At 42.0% G+C, this 12,540-nt stretch overlaps 1 protein-coding gene across 1 annotated transcript in view; it reads left to right on the forward strand.

The window, feature by feature from the left end:
• Positions 1–7,934, forward strand: part of LOC115111147 (atrial natriuretic peptide receptor 3-like) — a 127,239-nt gene extending 119,305 nt beyond the window's left edge. Inside the window, 1 exon segment of the mRNA XM_065011319.1 lies at positions 7,380–7,934. Coding sequence (XP_064867391.1) covers positions 7,380–7,491 — 112 coding nt within the window. The 3' untranslated portion in view covers positions 7,492–7,934.
• Positions 7,935–12,540: the final 4,606 nt, after the last annotated feature.

Here is a 12,540-nt window from a genome sequence, read left to right on the forward strand (position 1 = left end):
GGGGGAATACAGACATGACATCTATAGGGGGAATGCAGACATGACATCTATAGGGGGAATACAGACATGACATCTATAGGGGGAATACAGACATGACATGTATAGGGGGAATACAGACATGACATCTATAGGGGAATACAGACATGACATCTATAGGGGAATACAGACATCTATAGGGGAATACAGACATGACAGCTATAGGGGAATACAGACATGACATCTATAGGGGAATACAGACATGACATCTATAGGGGAATACAGACATGACATCTATAGGGGGAATACAGACATGACATCTATAGGGGGAATACAGACATGACATCTATAGGGGGAATACAGACATGACATCTATAGGGGGAATACAGACATGACAGCTATAGGGGAATACAGACATGACAGCTATATGGGGAATACAGACATGACAGCTATAGGGGAATACAGACATCTATAGGGGGAATACAGACATGACATCTATAGTGGGAATACAGACATTACATCTATAGTGGGAATACAGACATGACATCTATAGGGGGAATACAGACATGACAGCTATAGGGGGAATACAGACATGACATCTATAGGGGGAATACAGACATGACAACTATAGGGGGAATACAGACATGACATCTATAGTGGGAATACAGACATGACATCTATAGGGGGAATACAGACATCTATAGGGGGAATACAGACATGACATCTATAGGGGGAATACAGACATGACATCTATAGGGGAATACAGACATGACATGTATAGGGGGAATACAGACATGACAGCTATAGGGGGAATACAGACATGACATCTATAGGGGGAATACAGACATCTATAGGGGGAATACAGACATTACATCTATAGTGGGAATACAGACATGACATCTATAGGGGGAATACAGACATGACAGCTATAGGGGGAATACAGACATGACATCTATAGGGGGAATACAGACATGACATCTATAGTGGGAATACAGACATTACATCTATAGTGGGAATACAGACATGACATCTATAGGGGGAATACAGACATGACAGCTATAGGGGGAATACAGACATGACATCTATAGGGGGAATACAGACATGACATCTATAGGGGGAATACAGACATGACATCTATAGGGGAATACAGACATGACATGTATAGGGGGAATACAGACATGACAGCTATAGGGGGAATACAGACATGACATCTATAGGGGGAATACAGACATCTATAGGGGGAATACAGACATGACAGCTATAGGGGGAATACAGACATGACATCTATAGGGGGAATACAGACATGACATCTATAGGGGGAATACAGACATGACAGCTATAGGGGAATACAGACATGACAGCTATAGGGGAATACAGACATGACAGCTATAGGGGAATACAGACATCTATAGGGGGAATACAGACATGACATCTATAGTGGGAATACAGACATTACATCTATAGTGGGAATACAGACATGACATCTATAGGGGGAATACAGACATGACAGCTATAGGGGGAATACAGACATGACATCTATAGGGGGAATACAGACATGACAACTATAGGGGGAATACAGACATGACATCTATAGTGGGAATACAGACATGACATCTATAGGGGGAATACAGACATCTATAGGGGGAATACAGACATGACATCTATAGGGGGAATACAGACATGACATGTATAGGGGGAATACAGACATGACAGCTATAGGGGGAATACAGACATGACATCTATAGGGGGAATACAGACATCTATAGGGGGAATACAGACATGACAGCTATAGGGGGAATACAGACATGACATCTATAGGGGGAATACAGACATGACATCTATAGGGGGAATACAGACATGACATCTATAGGGGGAATACAGGCATGACATCTATAGGGGGAATACAGACACGACATCTATAGGGGGAATACAGACATGACATCTATAGGGGGAATACAGACATGACATCTATAGTGGGAATACAGACATGACATCTATAGGGGGAATACAGACATGTCATCTATAGGGGGAATACAGACATGACATCTATAGGGGGAATACAGACATGACAGCTATAGGGGAATACAGACATGACAGCTATAGGGGAATACAGACATCTATAGGGGGAATACAGACATTACATCTATAGTGGGAATACAGACATTACATCTATAGTGGGAATACAGACATGACATCTATAGGGGGAATACAGACATGACAGCTATAGGGTGAATACAGACATGACATCTATAGGGGGAATACAGACATGACAACTATAGGGGGAATACAGACATGACATCTATAGTGGGAATACAGACATGACATCTATAGGGGGAATACAGACATGACAGCTATAGGGGAATACAGACATGACAGCTATAGGGGGAATACAGACAAGACATCTATAGTGGGAATACAGACATGACATCTATAGGGGGAATACAGACATGACATCTATAGGGGGAATACAGACATGACAGCTATAGGGGAATACAGACATCTATAAGGGGAATACAGACATCTATAGGGGGAATACAGACATGACATCTATAGGGGGAATAGAGACATGACAGCTATAGGGGGAATACAGACATGACATCTATAGGGGGAATACAGACATGACATCTATAGGGGGAATAGAGACATGACAGCTATAGGGGGAATACAGACATGACATGTATAGGGGGAATACAGACATGACATCTATAGGGGGAATACAGACATGACAGCTATAGGGGAATACAGACATCTATAAGGGGAATACAGACATCTATAGGGGGAATACAGACATGACATCTATAGGGGGAATAGAGACATGACAGCTATAGGGGGAATACAGACATGACATCTATAGGGGGAATACAGACATGACATCTATAGGGGGAATAGAGACATGACAGCTATAGGGGGAATACAGACATGACATGTATAGGGGGAATACAGACATGACAGCTATAGGGGGAATACAGACATGACAGCTATAGGGGGAATACAGACATGACAGGCTATAGGGGGAATACAGACATGTCATCTATAGGGGGAATACAGACATGACATCTATAGGGGGAATACAGACATGACATCTATAGGGGGAATACAGACATGACAGCTATAGGGGGAATACAGACATGACAGCTATAGGGGGAATACAGACATGACAGCTATAGGGGGAATACAGGCATGACAGCTATAGGGGAATACAGACATCTATAGGGGGAATACAGACATGACATCTATAGTGGGAATACAGACATGACATCTATAGGGGGAATACAGACATGACATCTATAGGGGGAATACAGACATGACAGCTATAGGGGAATACAGACATGACATCTATAGGGGGAATACAGACATCTATAGGGGGAATACAGACATGACAGCTATAGGGGGAATACAGACATGACAGCTATAGGGGGAATACAGACATGACAGCTATAGGGGAATACAGACATCTATAGGGGGAATACAGACATGACAGCTTTAGGGGGAATACAGACATGACATCTATAGGGGGAATACAGACATGACATCTATAGGGGAATACAGACATGACATCTATAGGGGAATAGAGACATGACAGCTATAGGGGAATACAGACATGACATGTATAGGGGGAATACAGACATGACAGCTATAGGGGGAATACAGACATGACAACTATAGGGGGAATACAGACATGACATCTATAGGGGGAATACAGAGATGACATGTATAGGGGGAATACAGACATGACAGCTATAGGGGGAATACAGACATGACATCTATAGGGGGAATGCAGACATGACATCTATAGGGGGAATACAGACATGACATCTATAGGGGGAATACAGACATGACATGTATAGGGGGAATACAGACATGACATCTATAGGGGGAATACAGACATGACATCTATAGGGGGAATACAGACATGACATCTATAGGGGGAATACAGACATGACATCTATAGGGGGAATACAGACATGACAGCTATAGGGGAATACAGACATGACAGCTATAGGGGGAATACAGACAAGATATCTATAGTGGGAATACAGACATGACATCTATAGGGGGAATACAGACATGACATCTATAGGGGGAATACAGACATGACAGCTATAGGGGAATACAGACATGACATCTATAGGGGGAATACAGACATCTATAGGGGGAATACAGACATGACAGCTATAGGGGGAATACAGACATGACAGCTATAGGGGGAATACAGACATGACAGCTATAGGGTAATACAGACATCTATAGGGGGAATACAGACATGACAGCTATAGGGGGAATACAGACATGACATCTATAGGGGGAATACAGACATGACAGCTATAGGGGGAATACAGACATGACAGCTATAGGGGGAATACAGGCATGACAGCTATAGGGGAATACAGACATCTATAGGGGGAATACAGACATGACATCTATAGTGGGAATACAGACATGACATCTATAGGGGGAATACAGACATGACATCTATAGGGGGAATACAGACATGACAGCTATAGGGGAATACAGACATGACATCTATAGGGGGAATACAGACATCTATAGGGGGAATACAGACATGACAGCTATAGGGGGAATACAGACATGACAGCTATAGGGGGAATACAGACATGACAGCTATAGGGGAATACAGACATCTATAGGGGGAATACAGACATGACAGCTTTAGGGGGAATACAGACATGACATCTATAGGGGGAATACAGACATGACATCTATAGGGGGAATACAGACATGACATCTATAGGGGGAATAGAGACATGACAGCTATAGGGGGAATACAGACATGACATGTATAGGGGGAATACAGACATGACAGCTATAGGGGGAATACAGACATGACAACTATAGGGGGAATACAGACATGACATCTATAGGGGGAATACAGAGATGACATGTATAGGGGGAATACAGACATGACAGCTATAGGGGGAATACAGACATGACATCTATAGGGGGAATGCAGACATGACATCTATAGGGGAATACAGACATGACATCTATAGGGGAATACAGACATGACATGTATAGGGGAATACAGACATGACATCTATAGGGGAATACAGACATGACATCTATAGGGGAATACAGACATGACATCTATAGGGGAATACAGACATGACATCTATAGGGGGAATACAGACATGACAGCTATAGGGGAATACAGACATGACAGCTATAGGGGGAATACAGACAAGATATCTATAGTGGGAATACAGACATGACATCTATAGGGGGAATACAGACATGACATCTATAGGGGGAATACAGACATGACAGCTATAGGGGAATACAGACATGACATCTATAGGGGGAATACAGACATCTATAGGGGGAATACAGACATGACAGCTATAGGGGGAATACAGACATGACAGCTATAGGGGGAATACAGACATGACAGCTATAGGGTAATACAGACATCTATAGGGGGAATACAGACATGACAGCTATAGGGGGAATACAGACATGACATCTATAGGGGGAATACAGACATGACATCTATAGGGGGAATACAGACATGACATCTATAGGGGGAATAGAGACATGACAGCTATAGGGGGAATACAGACATGACATGTATAGGGGGAATACAGACATGACAGCTATAGGGGGAATACAGACATGACAACTATAGGGGGAATACAGACATGACATCTATAGGGGGAATACAGAGATGACATGTATAGGGGGAATACAGACATGACAGCTATAGGGGGAATACAGACATGACATCTATAGGGGGAATGCAGACATGACATCTATAGGGGGAATACAGACATGACATCTATAGGGGGAATACAGACATGACATGTATAGGGGGAATACAGACATGACATCTATAGGGGGAATACAGACATGACATCTATAGGGGGAATACAGACATGACATCTATAGGGGGAATACAGACATGACATCTATAGGGGGAATACAGACATGACAGCTATAGGGGAATACAGACATGACAGCTATAGGGGGAATACAGACAAGACATCTATAGTGGGAATACAGACATGACATCTATAGGGGGAATACAGACATGACATCTATAGGGGGAATACAGACATGACATCTATAGGGGGAATACAGACATGACAGCTATAGGGGAATACAGACATCTATAAGGGGAATACAGACATCTATAGGGGGAATACAGACATGACATCTATAGGGGGAATACAGACATGACAGCTATGGGGGAATACAGACATGACATCTATAGGGGGAATAGAGACATGACAGCTATAGTGGGAATACAGACATGACATCTATAGGGGGAATACAGACATGACATCTATAGGGGGAATAGAGACATGACAGCTATAGGGGGAATACAGACATGACATGTATAGGGGGAATACAGACATGACAGCTATAGGGGGAATACAGACATGACAGCTATAGGGGGAATACAGACATGACAGGCTATAGGGGGAATACAGACATGTCATCTATAGGGGGAATACAGACATGACATCTATAGGGGGAATACAGACATGACATCTATAGGGGGAATACAGACATGACAGCTATAGGGGGAATACAGACATGACAGCTATAGGGGGAATACAGACATGACAGCTATAGGGGGAATACAGGCATGACAGCTATAGGGGAATACAGACATCTATAGGGGGAATACAGACATGACATCTATAGTGGGAATACAGACATACATCATGACAGCTATAGGGGAATACAGACATGACAGGCTATAGGGGAATACAGACATGACATCTATAGGGGAATACAGACATCTATAGGGGAATACAGACATGACATCTATAGGGGGAATACAGATATGACATCTATAGGGGGAATACAGATATGACATCTATAGGGGGAATACAGAGATGACATCTATAGGGGGAATACAGAGATGACATCTATAGGGGGAATACAGACATGACATCTATAGTGGGAATACAGACATGACATCTATAGGGGGAATACAGACATCTATAGGGGGAATACAGACATGACATCTATAGGGGGAATACAGACATGACATCTATAGGGGGAATACAGATATGACATCTATAGGGGGAATACAGATATGACATCTATAGGGGGAATACAGAGATGACATCTATAGGGGGAATACAGAGATGACATCTATAGGGGGAATACAGAGATGACATCTATAGGGGGAATACAGACATGACATCTATAGGGGGAATACAGAGATGACATCTATAGGGGGAATACAGAGATGACATCTATAGTGGGAATACAGACATCTATAGGGGGAATACAGACATCTATAGTGGGAATACAGACATGACAGCTATACATTAAGCATCACAGTAAACATACATTATTGCCTGGTCTAAATAAAATTGTAATGTAATGTAATGAATGTGAACTCAAAGCTTTTTTGTTGTTGCTCCTAACAGGAAGAACTACACTATAACCATCGAGAGACGTGCCGCCAGGGAGGAACATGACATCGGGAAACATCGTCAGTTACGAGAAGATTCTGTCAGATCTACCTTCTCGGCGGCGTAGAGCATCACTGAGTTCGTCTGTGGCTCCTGACGTTTCCGTTCCAGCGAAGCATCATGAGAATGTGACCAAAGACTCGACCGCTGTCAGAGTACTCATGCTATTTAAAGAAAGACATCATGTCATTGTTTTGTGTTTTAAATTTTTGGGTGTTTTTAACGTTTTGGAATTTCATTTTTCTCAGGAAAGTTAGCCGTCACAAATCACCACTTGTATCTCGTCTCTGTAGAAGGATATACAGTGCCTTGCGAAAGTATTCGGCCCCCTTGAACTTTGCGACCTTTTGCCACATTTCAGGCTTCAAACATAAAGATATAAAACAGTATTTTTTTGTGATATTTCAAACTTTTTTAACAAATCAAAAACTGAAAAATTGGGCGTTTGATTTGTTAAAAAAGTTTGAAATATCCAATAAATGTCGTTCCACTTCATGATTGTGTCACACTTGTTGTTGATTCTTCACAAAAAAATACAGTTTTATTTCTTTATGTTTGAAGCCTGAAATGTGGCAAAAGGTCGCAAAGTTCAAGGGGGCCGAATACTTTCGCAAGGCACTGTATGTGTGTATTCTCCCCTTAAGAGGGCCAGCACGGAAGCATTTATAGTCTGTGCAAATTGCTTTTAGTAATTATCAAGACCTTAGTAGTATAACACTGCGTAGTTGTTAATGTACAGGATCGTGGATGTGAATGTATTCAGAAAATGGACGCTCTTGTGTCATGAGACTTTGAAAAGGTTTTGGCCTGTTTGTCAGAAAAAAGCATTTGCTCTCCACCCTGCTGTGTTTTAGTCAAACCTGAGAGGACTGGTTTTGGTCAGATCAGAGGTAACTAGAATAACAGTGAAGACATCAAAACTATGAAATAACACATATGGAATCATGAAGTAAACAAAAAAGTGTTAAACAAATCAAAATATGTTTGAGATTCTTCAAAGTATCCACCTTTTGCCTTGATGACAGCTTTGCACACTCTTCTCTCAACCAGCTTCACCTGGAAATCTTTTCCAGCATGCGAGTTCCCACATATCCTGAGCACATGTTGGCTGCTTTTCCTTCACTCTGCAGTCAAACTCATCCCAAACCATCTCAATTGGGTTGAGGTCGGGTGATTGTGGAGGCCATGTCATCTGATGCAGCACTCCGTCTCTCTTCTTCTTGGTCAAATGGCCCTTATACAGCCTGAAGGTGTGCTGGGTCATTGTCCTGTTGAAAAACAAATGATGGTCCCACTAATCACAAACCAGATGGGATCGCGTGTCACTACAGAATGCTGTGGTAGCCATGCTGGTTAAGTGTGCCTTAAATTCTAAATAAATCACTGACAGTGTCACGAAAAAAGCACCCCCACACCATAACACCTCCTCCTCCATGCTTCACGGTGGGAACCACACATGCGGAGATCATCCGTTCACTTGTTTATTGGCCCAAGTAAGTCTGCATGAAGTTGGTGTCAACTGATGAGTTCATAAACTCCACTGTTATGTCATCCTGTCTGAGCTGACAAGGTAAAGATACAACTTCATGCATTGGGCCAATGAACTTGGTTTTATTGGTGTCCTTTAGTAGTCGTTTCTTTGCAGATATTCGACCATGAATATCACAACTTCCGCCGAAGTCGGGTCCTCTCCATGTTCGGGCAGTGCTCGGCGTCGTCGGTCTTATAGCCATCATCAATCCACTTATCATTTTCCATGTGTTTTGTCTTGTTTTTCCTCACACCTTGTTTCAATTCCCTCAATTACTGGTTGTATATTTAACCCTCTGTTCCCCCCATGTCTTTGTGTGGGATTGTTTATTGTAGTGCTTGTTGTGTATTTAACCCTCTGTTCCCCCCATGTCTTTGTGTGGGATTGTTTATTGTAGTGCTGTTGTGTATTTAACCCTCTGTTCCCCCCATGTCTTTGTGTGGGATTGTTTATTGTAGTGCTGTTGTGTATTTAACCCTCTGTTCCCCCCATGTCTTTGTGTGGGATTGTTTTATTGTAGTGCTTGTGCCCGTTCCCCGTGAGCGCACGACGGGTTATTTTTGTGCCTATTGAGCTTGTTCTGGATGCCATTGGTTTTGCTTAATACATCTCCGGTTATCACCCAGTTCTGCTCTCCTGCGCCTGACTTCTCTGCTGCCAATTACGCACCCGCTACAATGAAGGCCTAATTCATGCAGTCTCCTCTGATCAGTTGATGTTGAGATGTGTCTGTTACTTGAACTCTGTGAAGCATTTATTTTGGCTGCAATTTCTGAGGCTGGTAACTCTAATGAACTTATCCTCTGCAGCAGAGGTAACTCTGGGTCTTCCTTTCCTGTGGCGGTCCTCACGAGAGCCAGTTTCATCATAGCGCTTGATGGTTTTTGCGACTGCACTTGAAGAAACTTTCAAAGTTCTTCACATTTTCCATATTGACTGACCTTCATGTCTTAAAGTAATGATGGACTGTAGTTTCTCTTTGCTTATTTGAGCTGTTCATGCCATAATATGGACGTTGTCTTTTACCAAATATGGCTATCTTCTGTATGCCACCCCTACCTTGTCACAACACAACTGATTGTCTCAAAGCCGCTAAGGAAAAGAAATTCCACAAATTAACTTTTAGCACGGCACACGTGTTAATTAAAATGCATTCCAGGTGACTACCTCACGAAGCTGGTTGAGACAATACCAACAGTGTGCAAAGCTGTCAAGGCAAAAGGGTGGCTACTTTGAAGAATCTCAAATATTTTTTGATTTGTTTCAAACTTTTCTGGTTACTACGCGATTCCATATGTGCTGTTTCATAGTTTATGTCTTCACTATTATTCTACAATGTACAAAGTTGTAAAAAAATATAGAAAAACCATTGAATGAGTAGTGTCCAACATTTTGACTGATACTGTGCACAAAATATAAACACAACATGTAAAGTGTTGGTCCCATGTTTCTTGAGCTGAATTTTTCATATGCACAAAAAGCTTATTTCTCTAAAATGTTGTGCACACATTTTTTTACATCCCTGTTAGTAAGCATTTCTCCTTTGTCAAAATTATCCATCCACCTGACAGGTGTGGCATATCAAGAAGCTGATTTAACAGCATTGCTCGTTACACAGGTGCACCTTGTGACGGGGACAATAAAATGCCACTCTAAAATGTGTAGTTTTCACACAACACAATACCACAGATGTCTCAAGTTTTGAGGGAACGTGCAATTGGCATGCTGACTGCAGGAATGTCCACCAGAGCTGTTGCCAGAGAATTTAACGTTCATTTCTCAACCATAAGCCGCCTCCAATTTCGTTTCAGAGAATTTGGCTGAACTTCCAACCGGCCTCACAACCGCAGACCACGTGTATTGCGTCATGTGGGGGAGCGGTTTGTTGATGTCAACGTTGTGAACAGAGTGCCCCATGGTGGCGGTGGGGTTATGGTATGAGCTACGGACAACGAACACAATGGCATGTTATTTTACCGACGGCAATTTGAATGCACAGAGATCCATCCTGAGGCCCATTGTAAGTAATAATAGAAACGCAACATAAAACATATAGTTAACAACACAACTGATATGAAGAAACTGTGCAGTTTCATGGTTAGGGAAACTTCCAGATAGATCCACCTTGACTGATTACACATTGTGTTACAGCCTGAATTCAAAATGGATTCAATTGAGATTGGTTTCTCACCCATCTACACACAATACCTCATAAAGACAAAGTGAAAACTTGTTTGTAGATTTTTTTTGGCAAATTTGTTGCAAATTAAATAAAATAAAAAAATCTAATTTACATAAGTATTCACAACCCTGGGTCAATACATGTTAGAATCACCTTTGGCAGCAAATCACCTTTGGGGCAGCAGGTAGCCTAGTGGTTAGAACGTTGGACTAATAACCAGAAGAGTTGCAAGATCGAATCCCCGAGCTGACAAGGTAGAAATCTGTCGTTCTGCCCACTGTTCCTCGGCCGTCAACGAAAATAAGTTGTTCTTAACTGACTTGACTATTTAAATAAAAAAGCCTTTGCCAGCGATTACAGATGTGAGTCTTTCTGGGTAAGTCTGTAAAAGCTTTGCACACCTGAATATTACAATATTTGCACATTATTCTTTTTAATTCTTCTGTCAAGTTGGTTGTTGATCATTGCTAGACAGCCATTTAAGCTGATTTAAGTCAAAAGTGTAACTAGGCCACTCAGGAACATTCAATGTCATCTTGGTAAGCAACTCCAGTGTAGATTTGGCCGTCTGTTTTAGTTCATTGACCTGCTGAATTAGTCTCTGTGTCTATTGGAAATCAAACTAAAACAGGTTTTCCTCTAGGATTTTGCCTGTGCTTAGCTCTATTCCATTTGCTTGTATTCAAAATGCTGATGACAAGCACACCCATAACGTGATGCAGCCATCACCATGCTTGAAATATGAAGAGGGATGTGATGTGTTGTATTGGATTTGCCCCAAACATAACACTTGTTCAGGACGTAAAGTTAATTTCTTTGCCACATTTTTTAGCTGTTTTCCTTTAGTGCCTTATTCCAAACAGGATGCATGTTTTGGAACATTTGTATTCTGTACAGGCTTCCTTCTTGTCACTGTCATTTAGGTTAGTATTGTGGAATAACTACAATGTTGTTGATCCATTGTAGCTCTGCAGTAAATCATCCGCTCTGCAGTAAATCATTCGCTCTGCGGTAAAAGCATCCTCTCTGCGGTAAAGCATCCTCTCTGCGGTAAAGCATCCTCTCTGCGGTAAAGCATCCTCTCTGCGGTAAAGCATCCTCTCTGCGGTAAAGCATCCTCTCTGCGGTAAAGCATCCTCTTGTAATGGCGTTCGTCTGTTGAAAGAGAGTCGGACCGAAATGCAGCGTGGTGGTTACTCATGATCTTTAATAAAGGAAACAGCGATACATGAAATAACTGAGAGAAACAAAACAACAAACGGAACGTGAAACTATACAGCCTATCTGGTGAATACACAAAGACAGGTACAATCACCCACGAAATACAACGCAAACTCAAGCTACCTAAATACGGTTCCCAATCAGAGACAAAGAGAAGCACCTGACTCTCATTGAGAACCGCC

This window comes from Oncorhynchus nerka, linkage group LG27, assembly GCF_034236695.1.
Source record: "Oncorhynchus nerka isolate Pitt River linkage group LG27, Oner_Uvic_2.0, whole genome shotgun sequence".
NCBI lineage: Eukaryota > Metazoa > Chordata > Actinopteri > Salmoniformes > Salmonidae > Oncorhynchus > Oncorhynchus nerka.